Source organism: Ceratotherium simum, chromosome 7, assembly GCF_057802395.1.
Source record: "Ceratotherium simum simum isolate JZ-2026a chromosome 7, ASM5780239v1, whole genome shotgun sequence".
NCBI classification, from domain to species: Eukaryota; Metazoa; Chordata; class Mammalia; order Perissodactyla; family Rhinocerotidae; genus Ceratotherium; species Ceratotherium simum.
The window spans coordinates 39,422,857-39,446,353 of NC_141906.1; the positions used below are offsets into that span (position 1 = coordinate 39,422,857).

The window sequence follows — 23,497 nt, forward strand, 5'->3', positions numbered from 1 at the left end:
TGAAGAATTTTTGGAGTAGGGGCACTAGAATAAAGGATAAGGACAGAGGAGGTGGGTTCAGAGAAGATAATGCTTGACATAGAGGTTTTAGAGGGGGTGCAGTTAATGGCAATGACAAGGTTCAGAGTATGCCTGCTAACCTAGGGCAGGAAGTGAGATGACATGCTAGATCATGAAGTAATGAAGTGTCAGAACGCAGACCACAACCCATAATTGTCTGACTCCTATTGAATGTTCTACCTCACACCAACATTAGCTTCTATTTTTTAAGCTATAAAACCAGGGTAACTAAATGGTGTTATATTCAAGGTGTTTATGTGTGTGGGGTGCAAGGAGAGCGAAGGCTTGGCCTCATGAATGTGAAATCTGTGTAGCCAAATGGGGTCCTGAATTTAAGAAGAGCCACATTTAGTTTAATGCTCAGCTGTTGCCATCTTTTACGTCTTACTAATTTTTAAACAAGAGCCCCACATTTTCATTTTCACTGCACACTACAAATTATATAGCCAATGCTGGAGAGATTAGTGATTTAGAAAGAGAAATGCGTTTTTTTTTTCCTCATTTTGCCTAATTTTCTGTAAGCCTCACTTTTCTCCATTTAGTATGCCATTAAAGTTTTACCAAATTTCATAATGGAAGTTTTAAAGAATCCATCTGTCAAACACTTAACTTTCAATGTAAATTTCCTTTTAAAACCATGCACATTCAATAAAAATTAGGCTAAGAATGAGAAATTCCCTGACTCAGGACAGTGAATAATCAGTAAACTTAAAAGGAAATATAAACTTAAGTGTAGATCTAGAGTCTGAATTCATACTTGAATGATCGCTTAGGAAAAATACTTACATTTTTATTTCTTATTATAAATGTATTATGTTTTCTACGGAAAGTTTAGGAAATGAATATTAAACAAAAAGAAGAAACTAAAAATTACTCAAAAATACGAAAAAGAGTTGACCACTCTTAACTTTTATCCTTCCAGGCTTTATGTATATACTTATGAATGTATATTAGGCATGATAGCTTATCATTTATGCTTATTAGATTATATTTTAAATATAATTTTAAAACATGATTTTTTAATTTAATAATATAGTCTACTTAGACCTTATTCTTGTAATTAAATATTTTTAAAAATACTATTACAATATAATTTAATATAATTTTCTATTATATGGACATATAATAACGTATTATTAAACACTGTCTTTTTCGATCTTTATTATTATAAAGAATATGAACATTCTTTGTGTATTTGTACATTTCTATGAGTGCAATTTCTGGGTCAAAAAGTGCCCATTTTAAGGTTTTTGATCTATTTTTTCAAATTGCTCTTTTAAATCACACCAATTTCCAGGCCCACTCAACAGCAGTGAATATTAAACTTCCTTTTAAATTTTTGCCAATTGCGTAGACAAAAGCTGTTTAGTATCATTGTTTTCTTTGTTTATTAATAAGGTTGAACAGGTTTTCAAATGTTATTGGCCTTTTCTTTTTTGATGAATGTCCTGTTTATGCCTTTTGGTCATTTTTTTTCCTCAGGTAGTCTTTGGCCTTTCTCTTACTGTTTTGTAAAATATCTTTATCAATTAGGGTTGTGTTGCAAAGAATTTCCCTAATTTGTCAAAGCCTTGCCAAGGCCTTAATAGCATACTTGCAGAGATCTGCAGGGTTGCTGTGTTTTTCTCTATGGGGATGGTTTTAAAATATATCACTTGTTTTTTTAAACTAAAAAATGCATGGTAATAGTAGTTATGATGACAGTAAATATCACACAAATGAGAATATTTTGTAATGTATCTAAAAATGGATGACAAAACATCAATAATGAAACCAATAGCAAAAAAGCACTGCACATGCTCACTGAACATTTCTGTTTTCGCCATTTATTTCTCCAAATCCTGGCAACGCAATTTACATACTGAATATGTGGGTGATTTGCTCTACTTGTCCCCATGCCCTCCACTGCAAGCATTTCATTAATATTCTCATCGTGAGTCCTGTTGGAAACTTCCAGGGTATAATACACAATTGCATAATTTCACAAGACAACCCGTTAGGATGTAAGATTGGTGTTTTGAATTATTGAATTTTTCTTACCCTTTCCAATGTAATTTCTTCAAACTCATATTCAATTTCTGTCCCATTAACCTGTAAATAGGAAAAAAGAAAGAGAATGATTAAATACATATTGAGGGGGAGACAGGTGAGTTTTTAAAAACACTTGGGGGTTAAGCTTCATTCTGGTAGGAATAAATCACACTTTATTGATGTTTGTAATTATATGTTTTCATCCAAATAAAATATAATCTAAGCTATTCTAAAATATATGAGTGAGACTCTACAAAAAATAATTAAAGCTTATTGCCTCCCTCGTAATTTTGTGATATTTGGGGCAGGGAGAACAATACAAAATATGCACTGTGAGTTTACAAAGAATAAACCATCTGGGGGCAGTGTTACAGTTACAAGGGAAATAATTTCCAAATATCTCTTTAAATTTCCATGAATGAATACTACAATATGACCTTAAAAAATCAGTGGTGAGGCGGCACAACCATATGTCATTTTTTGCTGTAAAATATCACCTAAGAATGACCATGTCAGGTAAGGAATGCTTTTTCTTTATTAGCTCCAGCTCAGGTAATTCATCCCCATTATCCTTTTCTTAAATTTATTAGGAAGCCCTGGACCATGCAACCATGCCTATGTACTTCAGTAGCAATAAGAAAAGAGCAAAGTAGGACATTTTTGAAATTCTTAGTGAGAAACCATTTTAACCACTCAACCAACCCTTGAATTGATTTGAATTTACATAAATACATTTTAAATATAGCCAGGTAACATATGACATATGCCTTAGATTTCAACAGCTGTGCATACAGAATATATAAAGAATTGCTTTAAAATATTCTAACAAATATTCAGTTCCCATTTTTATCTATCCCATTTTATCTAGGTTTTATCCAGGGAAAACCTCTGAGCATGAAAATTCTTCAATGGCTGTTTCTTTATTCTTATATGTGTCTCGGCAACATCATTAGCATTTAGAAGTCAGCCAGAAAGTCTAATTTTTAACTAAAAAACCATACTTATTGTAGCGTTCTAACTTCAGTTTACTTTCCCTTCTTTAGAAGAACTTATACATAGTTCTTGCAGATTGAGAGCTCCATAGAGGCAAGAACCAGATAGCCTTACAGAGCCTTACAGAGCCTGGCAAAAAAGAATTGATAAAGAAAAATGAAGAGGAGTGAATGAGGGACTGACTGAACTAAGTAATTAATTTACTAATATGGTCTATAAACACAGATATTTGTGGATCCTCTTCCACAAGGAATTTTAATGTAACATCATTAACCGAAGGTGTAATTATAACTATAATCAGCAAATATAAAGAACAACAATAGACTTTACTTATGTGTGTCCACCAGCCACTTAGAGCACGTTTTTGATTTTCTAATTACATAAGCTAATTGGTGAATCACATTTTACTGTTACCACATTATCAAACAGCCCTAAACCAAATTTGATTTTCTGGGCTTCAGCAACTTAATGACTCATAGAAAAGGACCTGATGATGTTGGAAGACTTTAGCAGCTTTAGGGAGGTCTTTTGTTCTTCACATGTAAGAGTAAAAAACAAAACTCAAACTCCCTTTATGTGTCTGTTTCCATATTAATTCTTTTTTTGTTTGTTTTTTATAACTTTCTGTGGTTGATAGAGGGAAGACAGAAAGGGAAGGCTGAATTGTTGGTATGTGTGTTAATTCTCTCAGTGTGGCTCCGTGGAGCTTTTCTCTGCTTCAGTGCTTCTTCAGAGTGAAGCTCTTCACATTACTAAAGTGCTGCAAACTGAGGAGAAAAAAACAACTTCAAAGAAAAGAAAACAAACCTCTGATAATAAATATCTAACGGCTCAGGTGAAAGAAGTTCTGGTAGGAAGTGCTTAAAAGACAAGAATATTTAGTGGCATACATTGCATAGTCATGGTCTACCAAAATCTTTGCTTAACATTTTTATGATCATATATGCTGACTTTTAGAACCTAGAAGCATTATATATACATATCCTGATTGGTATTCAAAAGTTCCCTGGTCAACTAGATGGACTATTGCAGGCTTATATTTATTCCATGGGTCTTTGGTTTTCAATCCAAGAAAATAATGTCATTTGCCTAATTCAATAGTATTCTGGGTCCCTTCATAAGAAGGCAAGATGACATCTGGATGGGGATGTAACCTTGCTTTTACCAGAAAGCATTCCGTGATTACAACAGGATTTAATGAAATTATAAAGGAGTGAAAGGATTTTAGCATAGGTGAGGCAATATTGCAACCTTTAATTGAGAAGCATTTCAAACACGGAATAACAAGAGCCAGTGTGGGAGTTTAGGGAAGACATTTAAGAGATTCTAATGTCTATTCTTTCATTACTAGGAGAGCATGATCTATGTTCTATCTAAGGACTCCTAAGACAAGAAATCCTACAACCTCCCTTGGCAAAGACCTTGGGGAAAGGATGAGATAGAAGGAAGAAGTAAGAATACCTCCAATTTAATCAGAAGTACATAAGAGTGGGCTGTGACATTTGTGAAAATTTAGTAACTTTTTAAATGAGGACACCAATACAATATTCTTTAAATGTTTTCCACATTTATTTAGAGGAGTTGTTGCTTATTGACTAATAAACAGCCAAGAGGGATGACCAGTAATTCCTTCCTAGCCATAATTTTGTGTATTCTTACTCAGCAAAACCAAAAAAAACCTGTGGCATGAATGGCTCTCATCATCTTCTGGGAGGTTTACAGAAAATCTATTGTCTCAACTTGCCTTGGTGGTCTCACTCTACTCCCAATCAGTTTATCAATATATGCTTTCAATTCACAAAGCTTCCTTCCTGAAAACGGTTCTGTCAAATACATTATTTTGTTGTTGGTCTTGACCAGTGATACTTCCTGTGATATTTAAGTAGCCAGGTAATGTTTTATGCTGTTGATATTTTGGGGCATGGATAGCTACCTGGATAGGGTTCTCATTATTCCACCTCTAGCCCTGACCATCACTTACAGTCTCCTCTTCACCTTGAAGACTAGAAAAGTGAAAGAAGTGGCATTTTTGTAGAAATGGAGGGTCAATAAAGTAGATGGAATATCCCAATTTTGAAAAATCTGTTTTTCTTCAGATACTTGATTTTTCTGGACCTAAGGGTTCTGTGGTGACAGCTGGTAGGTTTCTAGAAAATCAAATTGACGCCACACATTGTCCTGCACTGTTCTGGGAATGCAGCCTTCCTGGCATCAGATGGAAGTTAAGACAAGAGAATGACCTACTCAAATTCTAACTTGGTATTTAAAGTTCTAATTTCATAAACTTTGAATGCTTTACATATTTTTTTTTCTCTCTGACAGCCTTTAGTTAACTTCACTGCCATTTTTTCTCCTCAGTGCTATAGTAACCACCTGCCTGTATGAGGATATAATTTGATTTTGAGATGTATTTTTATCTCCTGAAGAGAGGTTTTTCATGAATAACACATGTGAACTATTCCATGTTTTAATGCTCTTTATTTAGTATCTAAAGTAATGACTTCTCTGAATTTTTTGTTCTTTATCACATTTGTAATTTCATTAAAGCTAATAGCATATTAAAATCTGAAATGAATGAATTTTTGTACATCCCCATATCACATATTATAATAAGTGCTGGAACAAGAATATCAAAGTGTTGGCTTCTTAAGACTAAACACAATTCCACACAATGAACAATTATTGAGTATGCGCGATGTGCCAAGTGGTGGGGCAGGTACTGAGAAAATAAAGATTTTAAGATATAATCCTTATTCTCAGGAAACATACAGTCCTTAAAGGGGCACCAAACACAAGCATATTAAGGCCTCAAAAAATATGACATCTAATATAGAGGTAGACTAGAGCCACAGTTTCACTGTTGCTACTTGCAAGGTCTGCGCAGATCTACTTATTATTTCTTGTGCATATAGAATCAATTCCTTAGTAGCATAGAATATGATGGATGATGTCACAATTCTGCCCTTTATTATGAGTTGTTATGATATATTAAACAAGACATCTCTGAATCTTGTGGTTTTAGCATATAAAGCTGACATCGGACTTTCGGAGGTATATGATGATCATAGAGACCAAGGCATCTGGTTTCCATGGCCTCTTTCCACTCCAAGAGCAAGACAGGGCCCATGTCACTCTGCTTCATCTGTGGCTGCAGCACATAACACAGTGCCTACCACGCAGATGCACAGTGACTATGTGAAGAAGGAAACAGAAAAATCAATGAATCAATAAATGAGATTTGTTGGGTGGATAAAACCTGATGCTCTCAAAGAAGACCCTGGTTGCTAATGGGGATGCAATTTCTACAGGGCCCAGGCCTTTCAGCATTCCCAGCTTAGATATTCTCACCTCTGAGATCAGCTCTTCTCAGGAGCCCTTATTGCACAGAGTCACAATCATCAAATGCCCCAGCAAGTACACACTCACACACACATGCTCCTTTGCATTCCTCTGTCTCAGTACCATGGCGATATTTATCCCTCTCTCCTATTGGAGGACCTTTTGCAGCAAACATGCCATGATGCTTTACACTCCTTACACTTGAATCTCCTAGGTACTCTCTTATTCTCAGTAGGTAAGAGCACGAGCTCCAGATCTCAGGAAAAAAGACAGATTTGAATCCTAGTTTCAATATTTATGAGATGTGCAAATGTGGGCAATTTCTTTAATCTCTCAAAACCTTAATTTCCCCATGTGGACAATGGTACCAACAAGTACTTCCCTTATATGGTCATTGCCAGGATTAAATCAGATAATTTATGTGAAATAGCACACATCTTAAATGATAAAGAAATTATAGCTATAATACCACACAGTTCTCTTCACGAAATTATTGGGAGGAATAAATGAGATTACACATATAAACTGCACAGTACATAGTAGGTCTTCAATAGTGACAGCTATTCTAAATAGTTCTGGATAATCTACAAGGTCCACAAGATTTACTTGATTTAATATTGAATGTTTGATAATTTCCCCAATAATATAAAATATCACTTAATAAGAAAACAAACTTGCTTTCTTCTACAAAATCCACTAAAATCTTTTTCTAACAAAAACACTTCTTTCCTGAAACCATCTAAGATGAACTGCCTTGTGGATAGGAATCATCTTAGCTTTCTCTCTCAAACCAGTTCAGTGTGGCCTTCGTTCAGGATACTACCTCAACTAGACTTTTCCCAATCTTCTGTCCATTCACTCTTGTATTTTATTTTTAACATTTGTCTTGCCCAGACTTGACTATTACGTTGCTCTGCTATTGGCACTCACTTCCCTAAGGCTGTCCTCATTGCATTCCTTACATCCTACCTTAATGAGGGTACAGACTGTATCTTACTTATTTTTGCACCACTGTAACTTCTGGCACTATGCCATGTTCATAGTAAGTCTCCAGAAGAATCTTTAGAACCAAGTCACCTGAGAACTCCAAAAAGTGAATTGTCATTGAACTCTTCTCCATCTCCAAGTAAGTATAGGCAGTCCCTAACAACTGATGTCTATTTCTATGAAATATGCCTTGAATTAATCTCTCCATCTCAGGAAATTTTTTATACACATGCATTTGTAATTTCTAACTTAAATACTGAATACATGAATTAAAACATTAACACTTACTGAGCACCCACCATGTGTTAGGTATGATGATAAGCCCTGGAGATACGAAGATGAAGGAGATATGGCTCCTGCCCTCAAAAAACTGTCTAATAGAGGGAGACAAATGAATGGAAACATGCAACAAAATGATAGGGGTGCTATGGCAGATGTCTGCAGACCGTAGCAGCTGTAAAAGTGACGCAGAGGAGGGAACAGGTGATTGCACCTAGAGGGAGTCCGAAAAGGCTACATAGAAGAGGTGGAATGAACTGAATGTGTTCATGGGCAGGTGTTCATCAGAATGGGTAGGAAAGAGAAGGGCCTACCAAGGCAGAGGGAGCAGCATAAACCATTTCTTCAGAGTGCTCTGCTGGAGAGAGCAGAGTCAGAAGACCTGTAGCATAGTTTTGATTCTGTGGTTTAACATGCTGGTAACCTTGAGCAGGTCATGGTGCTTCAATTTTCTCATGCTGACAAATGATCTCTAATGTCCCTCCCTGCTCTGACCTTCTAGCATCAGGGCTTTTCTCCTCATCTATTGTTTAAACCATATTTACTTTGCTTGTCACTTTGGTCAAGGTGCACTTGCCCAAATCTTATTATCGATTTTTCTATTACTCTCTATTCCAAAGATCCCAACTGGCAACCCATAATCCTACCAGCTGGTAGCTCTCTAACCGTCATGTATGTCTGCCACGTCCTTTCTCCTTAATCTGTAAGGTTCCCCATCAGAGAGGGAACCAAATGGCAGTAACACCTGCTCTCCTTGGCTCCACTCAAAGATGTCACCATCAGCACCTTCCCCATTTCTACTCCTCAAAGATCTCAAGGCTGCTGGGGTAAATAAAAGGTAGCTTCATCTCTTTGAAAAAGAGAAAAAAAAGGTAAGGGAATTTTGCTCTACTGTAATTCAAAGGAAAGAGCAACTGGAGAAGGCTGATGTTCATTATCTCCTTCGTTTTATCACTTTTAACTTGAAATGTGTCTGCTGAAGGGATGAAAAACAATCAAGTACTGAAAAAGTGGAAGCCAATCTACCAGCATGGAATCGATAACCAGCATGAGAGCATCATTAGACAGAGCCTGGAGGTTTGCAGCACACAACTAAGCTGTCCGTCACTTTCTCTAACTAATGTCCCTTCTCCTAGATTATCTCCACTGCCTAAAATTGTGCCCTCTCTTCATGTTAAGAGGCATTATCACATAGAAATTAAAAGCTTCGATTCTAGAATCCAAAAGGCTTGGATTCCAATATCAGTTCTGTCACTCACAAGCCGTTAGAATTCATCTTTGTTATATATTATACACATTTGAGTAAATATCAATATTGCTCATTTAAACAATTAGTAGTAAGCAAAAGATCTTCTGTTTAAGCTTTCTAGAGCACCTGTTTTGATCTAATGTATGCATCTGGTTATTTTATGAATACTGTTGAGTTATAATGAGACTGGTTTAAAAATATGCAGTTTTACAAGAAGCGAATCACAGTATTTCTTACTTTTAATACTCAAACTATAAAAATAATTATTGATATTCTTAGTCAAGATTCTAATTTTGTTAAGAGCACTATTCTTATTATTCACCTGAATGTGCTCTAACAGTAAACTCTGATTTCAAGTTAAACTTAATCTTAGTTAAAAAAAAACTTCTGAGCTTGAACTGCTAAATCATAAGCTTCAACCAAATAGAGAACAAATTAATCAGTATCCTATAATTTGTTCCAATCTTAAACAATTTTCTGTTGGTTTGTTATGTTCTCTGCCTTTGTTATTAATAATTTATAACACATAGAACTTTGGACCTAGAAAAGTGATCATAGACAGTAATCACTATGTATTTTTTTAATTTAATTAGAAACCACAGGTTTTTGTTTTATTTTTCTGAATTAAGTAGCTTTTTTACCTGTAAAATTGTGATAAAATTTTCCCTGGTATTTCTGTTGGAGAAATCAAAGAAAATAGCTTAGAGTTCTTACATGTATAAAAAGAAAATCAATTTATATATACAAAGTTGTCTTGATTAAAGGCTTCTGTAATGAAGGAAAAATATAGTCACTTAATAAGTTCAGAATTGGATTTGCCTCTGATTTGGAAATGGCACATTTCTTCCCAGCTTTGCTCCCTTGCTTTGCACATGCTGGCTGGTGTAGTAACAGGTGGTTTTAATGCTTTCACTTGGCTCCAGACTGAGGCAGGCTATTTTGTTCTTTGGGTTTAAATATTCCACAAGTTTGAACATGCTCTCTGAGAGCAGTAAATGGTGTGAAGAACACAAGCCAACCAATGGTTGTGAAGACATCACGATGCACCAGGTTTTTGTCTCATCAAGCCCCCTTCTTCACCTCACCTCCCCCATATACAAACCACTCGGTCAATTGCAAGCAAAGTGTGCAAAAGAATCAAGATCTTAAAGCACATGGCCAAAAGGTTTGGAGAAACAAAAACTAAGTGAGTGCTGGACCATAAAATGAGACTTCACAAATATGGCGACGTAAGCAGATAGCCCAGAATATTTTCTCTTTCACTTGGGTATAATACAACTATAGTATGAGGCAGAATATCAATGTCATTCATTTCTTCATTCTCGGCTTCTCTCCTCAAACCCCTGCAATCTGATTTGTGTTTCACTACCATACAAAAGCTGAGCTCTTAAGGATCAACAAAGACTTGCCCACATTTCAATACAATAATCTTTTCCAGCCTTCATTCTCTCTGGCTTTCACACAGTATTTGACCCTCCGGAGTGACCACCACTTAAAACTCTCTTTTTTTGTCAGATGGTTGATATCCTTGCTGGTTTCCTCTTTATTGCTCTGTCTACTGCATTCATTATCATTTTTTTCCTTTTGCCAGATATGAGCATTCATCAAGATCTGTCCCTTATTGTTATACAATCTTGACCTGAGTTTTCATCTCATTCAACTTGTATTTTCTAAACACTGTAGTATCACCCCAGTCTCAATAAGTCTAAAACAGAACTAATTATCTTGCCTAATTACAACCATCACTTCCTTCAGTCTACTCTACATATCTGTTAAGGGAATCCTCTTTTCATATACATCCTTTACATTCGTTATCAATACTCAACATCCTATTTCAAGTCCCAAGTATCACTTTCTTAAGACCACTGACATATTTCTACCTCTATCATTTTTCAATATCAATCTGTTCTTCATATCCTTTGAGAGTTATCTTCCTAAAAAGCAGTGTTTTCATCATATAATTTTGCTTCTCAAGTAGCTTTAAATAACTTTTCTTTATCCTTAAAAAACATTCCAGACCATCCACCAGCTATCTTCAACCTACCTTTCTAGATACAGACCCTGTTTCTTATCTTCTAAACTATTTTCTAGCCAAGCAATTGTGCTGAACTTGTATAAAGCACCTCCTTTCTTCGGTACCTTTATTAATGGTGTACACTCCCCCTCAAATGTCTTTATTTAATCTATGCTTATTAAAACCTCAATTAATTTAGAAAAGTATTTTTTAATGCTTAGAATTTCCCAGGTACTATGTTAGGTCCTAGGAATACAATAATAAACAAAACAAATCTCCTGCCCTCACAGAGCTAGATTCTATTGGGAGATATGAGAAGCTTCCATTCCTGTCAGCCAAAGGCTGTCTCTTCCATAAAATCAAAAACATTTTTCTTCTCAATGGCCTGAAAATCATCACTCTATTCTCTATAATCCTCCCCAAAATGCTAATAACAATAATGATTACTATTATTACTATTACTACTACTACTGCTTTTTGTTAAGTTTCTACTACATGCCAGGCACTATCATAAATTGAATGAATAATTATAATAATCCTGAGAGTTAAACATTTTAATGTTAATTTTACTATTGAGGGAGTCAAGTTTCTAAGTTAAAAATTTCTCCAAGGTTACACAGCCATAAGCAACATGAAACTAGCACTATCTTGTTCATACTTCTCATCACTTAGTCATAGGAATTATATGCTCGATACAAATTTGTTGAAAAAAATTAAAGAATGAGTGCCTGTAAGGGGCGAGGAAGGAACGGAGCATCTAGTGTTTTAATCAAGGGAAGTCTAAATGGTAAAGCACTAATCTTTCTGCCTGGTCATACGCAACACAGTCGCTCTCTTACTGTACTTGTGGTCTTCCTCATGGTCCAACTCCTTATATTGTGCTTTATCTTTCCTGATATACTGTCCTCCTGCTTAGATGAGGCTCTATGTTTAATTTTTTTTTCTCTTGAGGCATCTATCATTAAGCACTTTCCCATAACATTTCAAAAATAGTTATTGAAGAAATAAATCAATTGAACCTTATGTTAAGGGATTCTTATTTGCTATTAATCTTTAAAATCTCTTTGTTTTCAAAAGTCCTACTTGCCATTGTGAGTTTCCAAAGGAGTGAAACACCTTGATTTCTCTCTAATCATTTTACTTCAAACTTTGCTAAGAATCAGCTGTCTCCCTTTTCATCTGAATATAGGTCACCCTTTCAGCAGTCTTCAAGATCAATCCGTCAATCAACAAATATTTACTGAGTGACTATCCTCACCTTCTTTGATAGCTCATATGATCTCTTTTCATCTGATTTTAAAAGTACATCACTATCTTCACAACCTTGGAAGAGAGCTGTAGAGCTATATCACCCTGCTAATTCATCTGCTATTTCATCAGGATCACATGAAGAAGTTTTTTAAGTTTTGTGATTCTGGAAAAATGCTTTGGGCTACTTGTACAAAAAAGGTCAGACCAATCCTTCTGGATCAGATGCTAAGAGAAAGCATTCTTCTGCTTTATTTTATTTCACCTTTTTCAAAGTACCTTAGGAGCCTGACAGGGAGCTGATTATTAATGCTGTTTGTCTTCCCACCCTCACCTCACCAAGTTGATAAAATATGGAAATTGTAAGGTTTCAAGTTGTTTATATATAACTTTTTTCATATTATGCTAACAACAGTATTAATCATTTACATACTATTTTCATATACATTATTGCATTTGCTCCTCATAACAATGCTATGTGGATAGATATTACTTTTATCTGAATTTTATAGATGAGTAAACAGGTCAGAGATGATAAATGATTTGCTCAAAATTGCTCAGCTAGTAAATGTTGGTGTTTTGATGTGAATCTAGATCTTTTGGACTCTGAATCTAGAGCTGTTCCCACTAAATTATGCTGCACATGTAGGTTACCCTCTGAAAGGGAGAGATAATCTGATCGAATCATATGAAATTGCTGATCTTAGCATGGTGGTGGTTAGGAGCTAGGATTCTGGAGTCAGATTACTTGTGTTCATGGCATGATTCTCTCATTCTCTGGTTACAGAACTTTGGGTGAGTTACTTAACCTCTCTGAGCCTTGGTGTCTTGATTTACAAAAGGGATAGTAATTGTAGTTATGTCATTGGTTTGTATAAGGATTGAATGATGTAATTTTGTAAAGGTCTAGTGTTTAGCACCTAGTGAACCCTCAAAGATATTAACCACAATTATTTTTAAGTTTTTCCTAGGTCTTCCATTAGCATATTTAAATTCTGCCTATTCACCTTTCTAAAGACAAACCAGTGTGTGCATGTGTGTAGTGGTGGTGGTGGAGGGATATTTGCAGAAAATTTTATAACAATTGGCTTATATATATGTTAAATTGTGCTTAACATTCCTACAGAGGACTTGAGTTATCCTATTTTCCATTGTTAGATCCAATTAACTTAGATCAAATAGAAACTTATAGTGACAAAAAAGTATACACAACATATTTTTCAAAGAAAAATGCAAAAGCCCAAGTTTCCACATCTATCAGTTCTTCTCAGACTGGATCCTGGAGTTTAGAAGGGGTCATGCATACTGAAGCTGTGGCCATGACAACAGCTAGTCACAGCAGGAAGTTCTTTGCTGCAAATTGGATGCACCAAATCTCCCTATCTCTAGACAATTGTCTGCCTAGCCTTCAGGGCTTTTAAGTGTTCTGTGACAGTGCCAACCAGAAAGTTGACAGTATAAGCTCCAAACAGTGCATGATTAACCTTCAGTGACTGCTGCTGCTGCTGCTGTTGTTGGTTTTTAATATCCTTTTAAAACAGGAAGACTCAAACGGGTACCAGCACAAATCCTGAATTATATTAAATTAAATAAATTCCATGAACACCTTAAGCAGAGTAAACAAATATTAGTTAATCAGACAGCAAATTTTGAATGGAAAGCACCAAGGATCAAAGGCCGTTGGTCAGGCAGGGAGAAGATAAGAAGGAAATTAAAATCATACTTTCACCGTACTATCACTTTTCTTAATGACCCTCTGCCTGGGATGTCTTTGCTTGCCATGTTTGCCCTGTGTAATTTCTGTTTATCCTTCCAAAAAACCTTCCATGATTCTTCTCCCCTTCCCGCTATCTAATGGCACTGTAAACTCTGCCTTTCTTTCCCCAGCCCTCCTACACTTGCCCGTACACACATACACTTGTGCATGCACACACATGTACATAGGCCAGGTTGTGCTAATGCTGTTTCTCTGTGTTTACAGAGTACCTATGTAGATCTTGTGCCCTGATTGTATATCTATCAGCTTCAGGCCTTAGAGTCAATCAGACATGGATGCTAATCCTAAATTGGCCACTTACTAGCTTTGTGACTGTAGGGAAGTTACATAGCCTCAGTTTCTCTTCAGTAAAATAAGATACCATTTATACTTACTTCAGTGAGGTTGTTAAGAGTTTTAAGCTAAGTATGAAGCAGAGCACAGTGCTCCAGAGTACATACTCTAGAGCTAGATTGCCTGAGTTTGACTCTGCCAGCTACTAGCTGTGAGATATCTGCCTCAGTTTCCTCATTTGTAAAATAAGTTCATAATCTCACAAGTTGTGAAGATTAAATGAACTAGTAAATTAGTATAAATGAAAAGTATTAGTAAAATACTTGGAACAGTAGCCTGGCACATGGTCAGTGTTCTTATTATTATACTGTTCGTTATTATTACGAAATCGTGGAGTAAGGAGCTCAGCAAATCCTCTCTTAAAAGAACAACTTTAGGGGCCGGCCCTGTGGCTTAGTGGTTAAGTGCGCACGCTCCGCTACTGGTGGCCCGGGTTTGGATCCCTGGCGTGCACCAACGCACCACTTCTCCGGCCATGCTGAGGCCACATCCCACATACAGCAACTAGAGGGATGTGCAACTATGACAGACAACTATCTACTGGGGATTTGGGGGGAAAAAAAAGAAAGGAGGAGGATTGGTAATAAATGTTAGCTCAGAGCCGGTCTTCCTCAGCAAAAAGAGGAGGATTAGCATGGATGCTAGTTCAGGGCTGATCTTCCTCACTAAATAAATAAATTAATTAATAAATAAATTAATTAATTAATTTAAAAAACTGTTTTTAAAAAAAGAACAACTTTAAAACTGGACAGAATTGTCAAAAATAACCATTTCTGGGCTCTGGAAATTGACTAAAGGCATATAGAAAGTTGAAAAACACTTATTCAAGAACGTCATTTAACAACAGGGAGAATCTGTGGTGTTCTAGCCTAGGGCTGCTCCTACACATCCACTCCCCCAAATTCAGTGGGTATAATAGTTCTACCAGGACAGAAAAAGCTGTGAAAATCAGCAGCTTTGCTGCCAGAGGGAGCCAACTTCATTTGGAGCAGTGCGTGGGAAAACCTCATGCTCAGGAATGTTGTTGAAAACAACAATGATTTCCGTGGCAAATATCAGGTAAAGAGAACATTGCAGTAGCGTAAGGTAGCAATACTGATTGGTGAAAGCTACAGACTGTCCAGATTAGCTAGAAATTTAACAGGGAAATCTGTGGAATGAGTCATGGCAGGCCTTGATAACTCTGACATATCCTTGGCAGACTGGAAGACTAAGTGCACATGCAAGGTTATTCACATACTCAGTAGAGAGTGAAAACGTCCTAGCCACTTACACACCTGGTTGAATGTGAGGCCTTGCACATATGCAGAGGAGTCATGACAAGACCTATTAGAAAATAAAATCTCAGACAGATTTGTAAACTGCTTGAATTTGAACCTATTTCCCAACCCACACACAAATCCATTGGCAAAGGATGGAAAACTCACTGGCTCAAGGCATTTAAATATAACCTCCGACCAATCATTGGCTCACCAATATGCTATGCTGATCTAGAGGCAACCATAGGAAGCCAGGACTCAAAAAGAAAAAACGGCAAGAAAACTCAAAAGAAACATTAGCAGGTATGCACTGTAGGGAAGACAGACGCTACAGATCTAGCTCAGATATGTGACTAAACACACACACAAACAAACAAATAAACAAAAAGCAACAACAATCTGGGGTGGGGGGAGTGATGAGGGCAAAACAGAATCAATAGTTGCTATAACGTATAATCTTATATGGCCTGTTTTCTAAAAAGAAAGTATGAAACGTATAAAGAAAGGAAAGTATGACCCATATGACAGGAAAATAAGCAGTAAATAGAAGCTGTTTCTCAGACATCCCCGATGTTTTAATTATCAGACAAAAACTTCAAACCAGCTACAAATATGTGCAAAGAACTAAAGGAATCATGTTTAAAAAATTAAAGGAAAATATGACAACAATGATTCATCAAATAGAGACTATCAATAAAGAAGTAGAAATTATAAAATAAAATCACATGGAAATTCTGGAGTTCAAAAGTATAATAACTGAAATGAAAAATTCATTAGAGTTTACAGTTTCTAGTCTAGCATGTAAGGAGCATAGAAGTCACCACTCTGTCCTAACAACAAATAAAAAGCTGAACAAACTGAAAAATCAACTCTTAGATCTATCAGAAATGTGAAGTCACAGAGCACAACAGCTGTCCCCAAAACTGGTGAGACAGACAGGTAGATAGAGAGAATCACAAGTTCCCAGAGCAGAAATCTCCACAAAAGCCACTGCCACTGTAGGAAAACTTAAACTATAGTTGATGAATTGTGGATGCTCAGTGTGGACAAGTCTAAGAGCTAAAAAATCCAGGGGAGTTCAGTCTTTGGGGCCATACCTGCGCTTTTGTGAGTTTTACCTCCGGTAAAACTACCAGGTTCTCGCAGTGAAGATGGAAGAAAAATCCTTCATGCTATGAGCAGGGGAAGGGAAAAAGAAACTATTTTGTAACATGCCAGAGCATTCTGTTCTTTTTAACAAGGCCTGCCCTCAGGAGAAACTATTTTACCAGAGTCAAATCTGCGAGAGTTTTATCAGAGACTAACCTACCTGGGGAAGGGAAATACCAACTCCAGCACCATCTAGCCATTCTGAAAAAAACTGAGAAGCACTGGTGATAGTCACAGTCCAGAGGCACAAGCTCATTAAAAGACTGAAACCTGGGGGCCGGCCTGGTGGCATTGTGGTTAAGTTTGCATGTTCTGCTTCGGCAGCCTTGGGTTCGCTGGTTCGGATCCTGGGCGCGGATCTACTCACTGCTCATCAAGCCATGCTGAGAAGGTGTCCCATACAGAAGAGCTACAACTCTACAACTATGATACAAAACTATGTACTGGGACTTTGGGAAGAAAAAAGAATAAAAAGGAGGAAGATTGGCAACAGATGTTAGCACAGGGCCAATCTTCCTCAAAAAAAGAAAAAGGAAAAGAAATGGAATGAAATAGAAAATATTAGAGAAAATCGCATGTAGTAAATACATTTCAAAATAAAAAGACTGAAACCAAATTAGAGGAGTATAAAACCCCACCCTTCCTCTGATGCCTTCCCACCTCGTTACTAAAGTCTATTTACCATAGTTCCTTTTACTCAGTATATCATGTCTACCTTTCAACAAAAGAATTACAAAAAATATTAAGTGCAAAACACACAGTTTGAAGAGACTGGACAAGTATCAGAACTGGATTCAGATATGGCAGGAATGTTGGAATTATCAGACCAGGAGTTTAAAAAAAATAATTAGTATTCTAAAAGTTTTAATGGAAAAAGTAGACAACATGCAAGAACAAATTGATAATTTAAGTAGAGAGACAGAAATTCTAGGAAAGACTCAAAAAGAAATGCTAGAGATAAAAAAATACTGTAACCGAGGGGCCAGCCCAGTGGCTTAGCGGTTAAGTGCGTGCTCCGCTTCGGTGGCCCAGGGTTCGCAGGTTTGGATCCCAGGTGCGTACTGACACACCGCTTGTCAAGCCATGCTGTGGCAGAGTCCCATAGAAAGTAGAGGAATATGGGCATGGATGTTAGCCCAGAGCCGGTCTTCCTTGGCAAAAAGAGGAGGATTGGCATCAGATGTTAGCTCAGGGCTGATATTCTTCTCCAAAAAAAAAAAAAAAAATACTGTAACAGAAATAAAGAATGTCTTTGGTGGGCTCATTAATAGACTGGACATGGCTGAGGAAAGAATCTCTGAGTTTGAGGATATGATAATAGAAACTTCAAAAACTGAAAAGCAAAGAGAAAAAAAAAAAAATCCAGAACCTCCAAGAACTGTGGGACACCTGCAAAAAATGTAACATACATGTAATGGGAATACCAGAAGAAAAAACAGGGAAAGGAACAGAAGCAGTATTTAAAGCAATAATGACCGAGAATTTTCCTAAATTAATGTCAGATATCAAACCACAGATCCAGGAATCTTGGAGAACACTAAGCAGGTTAATTACCAAAAAAAACTATACCTATGCAATGAAAGCAGTGCTTAGAGGGAAATCTATAGCACTGAAGGTATATATAAGAAAATAAAAAAGATCTAAAATCAATAATGCAAGCTTCCACCTGAGGAAACACTAAAAAAGAAGAGCAAATTAAATCCAAAATAAGCAGAAGAAAAGAAATAAGAAAAAATAGAGCAGAAATCAATGAAATTGAAAAAAGGAAACCAACAGAGAAAATCAACAAAACCAAAAGATAATTTTCTGAAAAGAGATTAATAAAATTGATAAGCCTCTAGCCAGGCTAAATAGGAAAAAAAGAAAGGCAATACAAATTACTGATATCAGAAAGGAAAGGGGGGACATCACTATAGATCCCATGGTCATTAAAAGGATAATAAAGGAATATTATGAACAACTCCAAATTTGATAACCTAGATGAGATGGACCATTTTCTTGAAAGATTTAATCTGCCAAAACTCACAAAAGAAGACAGAGACAATCTGAATGCATATATTTCTACTAAAGAAACTGAATCAATAATTAACAACCTTTCAAAACAGAAAGCACTGGGCCCAGATGGGTTCATTGTTGAATCTAAGGATTCAAACTAAGGAAGAAATTATACCAATTCTGTACAATCTTTTCCAGAAGACAGAAATGGAGAGAACACTTCCTAACTCATTTTATGAGGCCAGTATTACCCTAATACTGAAACCAAAGACATTGCAAGAAAAGAAAACTACAGACCAATATCTCTCATGAACATGGATGCAAAAATCCTCAACTGTTATTTACGTCTTTATCATTGTCATCTTCATAGCGCTTAATATAATTATACTATATTGTAGTTGTCTATTTATATTTCCCTATCCATTAGACTTCAAGGTCCTCAAGAGCAGGAATGATGTCTTATTCATCTTTCTATACACAGTACCTAGCAGAGTATCTGGCACATAGTAGATATTCAATAAATATATGTTAAATTTAACTTTGTCAGACCTAAATTTTCCAGGTTGGGAGAAATCCTAAGGGTTCTTAAAACCAGCTTCAGGGGCTCCCAGAGTTCTACATATATTAGATAAGTGAATATACACTGCCTATGGACACTGTCTCTACCTAGATCCCCAGTTGGAGTTATGGGCTCCAAATAAAATCACAATGATAGAGAATGGGTTTTAAAACAGTATATTTAGATAATCAGCTTGCCAACATCATCAGCTTCATTAAAGTAGCAGTGCTATGCTGAGCATTACATGAAGGCTGGAAAATTATTTTTGGAGCAGAAATAAACGAGCTTAAGTAAGTGAATGGTAGCTAAAAATTACCTGCTAGTAGCCAAGTTGTAAGTATGAATAATCATTACTGAGAAACATCTTTCTGAAAAAATTTAAGTACCACTCAGTCGTTCATTTCAACTTGCTTTTATCCTCGTTAACTAGAGAAAAGTATCGCAAGTGCTATGGGCATTCATTAACTTCACTTGACACTGATGTTTAAAGATTTTGCAAAAGCTACCCTTGGGGATATATATATATACACACACGCACATATTAATCTTAAGATGTAAATGTTTCCATTTGAAATAAAGTAATAAAATGATAGCATTCTTTCTTACTAAAAAGTTGGTAAGAACAGAGCTGGTATGTTCTTATTATATTCATTATCTTTATAATACTTTTCCAGATATCTAGGCTTACAAAAGAAGACAGACAAAATGCACTTTCCATTTTCAGAGCATGTATTTGGTTTTAAAGGCCTCTTGAGGGTGGTTTGCCAATTTTCTTCTAAATCAGGGGGTTTATAAAGATTCAAAGGCAGCGTACTTGTATAGATTTTATCCCTTGTCATCACAAGGAATGAAAGAAACCTCCCTCTTGTTTGAGCTATGAATCAAACCTGACCAAAGACTGTTTCACCCAATTGCTGCTTTGGAATTTGGGCATTTTAAAACCAAAGGACAAAATATATTTTAAACCACGGAGAACTCGTTTTTTCCAAGTGTAGCTCTAAGGGAATTTTTCCCTCGTTGTTGCTAAGTATTCCTGGTATTGCCATCAGCAGAATCTGCCCATATGAACCTTATTCCAGGTGAAAAGAATGGTGTCTGTCAGAGTCAATAAAGGGCATGTTTATGAAGGGTTCATGGTGAAGACTTTCAGACTGCTGAAAACTATTAATTGATAGAACAGGAGTATTCCTTTTGTAATACATATGATTGCTTTAAGAACGGGATGAAAAACCAGAAAGTACTCAACATAAGGCAAATTGCCTTGGCAACGTGGCGTGTATTCTTTAGAAGAGATCTTTAGAAAGACTCAAATGTAACCACCACTGCCTAAAATCTTTGCAGAATGCCCACAGCTTTCAGCTTTCCCAGTATCAAATAGGATACAATTACTGTTGCTGGTTTCCAGTCAACATTCAAAATCATTTTAAATGCAGATTCCTATAAACTTGCCACTATCCAAATATGCACGCGGTCTTGTGAGAACAACGTTTTGGACCAAGGATTCAGTTACCAGAACAGGAAAAAGCTTTAGGGATCTTGAGGGAACCAATTAGACTTAAAATTAAAGCAGTTATATTATTTATATGTGTATGTTTATATGGGGTATACATAGGAAAAACATTTGAATAATCAATGTGTTTGTTCATCTGAAATCTGAATTTTAGAAAACTGACAATTTAGAATTTAATTTCAACCTCTAAATTACAGATACATTTTTAAGTAATAAATCATTGTTTCATAATAGTATCTCAAGATGTTTTCACATACATTATTTTCTATGAAATAAGCAATGGTTTTATCCCCATTTTAAATATTAAGAAACTGAGGCTTAGAGAAGTTAAGGACCTTGACCAAGTTGAGCAAACAAGTTATGGAGTTGAGGTGAGCATTCATATTTTTTGACTTCTAGTTCAGGACTCCTTCTAAAAACCTGGGAACTTCAACAAGCTCTGCAAGAAAATGTTTTCCTACTGAGCTAATATTGGAGTAAAAACCTAAAACAAGATTCATTCCTTATAAAAACTGGCTGCAAAATTGCAACCCCAAAGCCACAGCTCTCCCTAAATATTCCCTTCTGCTCCTCCTACTTCTTCAGCAGGAAAGTGTTAGCAAAGAGTTGCTTATTCTTTTGCCAAAGAACACCCTTAAAGGAGTAGCCCACTAAGCCAAAAAGCAGTGATTATTAGCAAAAAAAGGAGCAGTTTATAACAAAGCTTTGAGTGTGCCTGCAATAATCATCCATGGTGCCTTTCTTGAAAGATTTTTGAAGTGTTACTGAACTATGTGTTTCACTAGGTTCAAAGTTGAACCAGGGAATAGTAAGGTGTGCAATGGAGCCCATTAACTAATAAAATCCATTCATTCATTCATATATGCCCTGAGTGCCTACCATGTTCTGGAATGTTGAACACTGTAGGTTCAAAGAGGGTCGATGCTAATGTTAGGACCAATGAATGGTCAATACTAATGTCTTACTGCTCAAGCAACTTTCAAGAATCTTGGAGTCTAGTGAGAAAGACAGGCAGCACAGTAAGGTCAGCGTCATGATAAAGGTGGAAAGACAGCGCTGTGGGAGTCCATAGGAGATGCACATAGCCCTGACTGGACTAAAGGAGGTATTCAGGAAAACATTTTGCAGGGGTAGTAATACTTAAACAGTCTTGAAGGGTGGATAGGTAATAAAACGGTTAATTGAGGAGAGGAGAATTACACTCTAGAGGTCTCGATAAATGGCTCAACATACATAAAGACAAAGAGAAAGACAAAGAGAAAGCATCAGATGCACTGCATGGACTACAAAGAGTTTATCATGACTAGAAAATATTGCAAAGTTTAAAACTGTAGTTTCCAAATTGCATCTGATTTAATATACCTTTTTGTAACACAGTTGGATTTGGAACCAGAAGCTAACTCAAACCATGCATGTAAGGCACATAATTTTGCTGAAGTTATTCAGGGTTGTAAATTTTCAGACATTTCAACGTTTTTAGAACACGAAAGTTCCTCTTTGAGAAAAGAAAACTGGCTAGTATCTTCAATGGAATAGCCACTGCCTGGGCTTCTTTTGGAGGCCCACAGGGATTCCCTGCTGGGAGATTTGTCATGATCTGCAACGTTCTGGAGCTAAAAGGAAAGGGCCGTTAAGTGGCCTTTCTTCCCACTCACACATTTCTTTCTACTCAAAAGGTTTCCTTCCTCTTCTCTCACTTCCTTATCAATTGGCAAATTCCTTTCAAGATTTCAGACAAGCAGGAAATAGCTCTATCCTACAAAAAATTGTTGAAGACACTGGTTTACTGATAGAAAAAGAGAAAAATAAATATTGGTCAATTAGTAGTGTGCATGAAAGTAAGGACAATGTTCATTAAATATGTACTGGGCAGGCTTTGATATGATTTTAAGAAAGGACAAAGAACATCAAACAAAAAGAAGGATAAAAATTAAAAGTTTGTCCATTTAAACTGCAGTCTGGTTTGTGGTCTAGGAATCAGAGGACCTGGAGTCAGTCCTGACTCTATTGCCAACCAAATGTGCAATCTGGAGAAAGTCAGATCTTCTACTTGGCCTCGGTTTCTGAATCTATAATCTTAAGTAGTTGATTTATGATCTCAAAGGTTTTGTTCATGTTTTTATTTTTTTAACACCCAAAACATTCACAAATATCAGTTGTTTTAATTTTAAGACTAAAGGAAAATGTTCATGTGAGATATGCAAGATAGAACTCCACACAGAGTTATTCAAATGGACCATCTTAGTCTTCCTTTCTGGTGTTACTGTATCTGATTTTAGCTGGAATCCAGAAAGAGAAAAATAATTTGTATATACTTGTCCCATAAAAAGAAAGATCACCAAATCTTTGGACAAGATGAGTATTACTCTTTCAAGAATTACAATAGAGATTGCATAGAACATACATCCCATTTCTTAAGAAAATTTTGGCCAAACTTCCTCAAAGTTAAAGGACCATTTAAGTGGGAACTAGAAAAGCCTGATTGTTAATGAACTGTTACAAATATCCAAAGTTAGAACTTTCTGAAATACTTTGTCACACTATTCATGGCCCTTTCTTAAAGAAAAGCCTTAGCTTAAAGAAGTAGCTTAGATTAAATAATTTTTGCTGGGATCCTGGAACAGATGGTTATTATCAGTTAATAAATCATCATTGACAACTGCATAGAGTCTGTTACGTGAATCTCTGAAGTGGGTAGGGAGATCGATGGTAGTG

General features: G+C 36.2%; 1 protein-coding gene across 11 annotated transcripts in view; it reads right to left on the reverse strand.

The window, feature by feature from the left end:
• Nucleotides 1-23,497, reverse strand: part of DLG2 (discs large MAGUK scaffold protein 2) — a 1,864,788-nt gene that overhangs the window by 594,045 nt on the left and 1,247,246 nt on the right. For all 11 annotated transcript variants that reach the window (XM_087433531.1, XM_087433533.1, XM_087433536.1 and 8 more), the window contains one exon: nt 2,101-2,151. In XM_087433531.1, the coding sequence (XP_087289657.1) occupies nt 2,101-2,151 (51 nt within the window). The remainder of the gene's footprint in view (nt 1-2,100; nt 2,152-23,497) is intronic.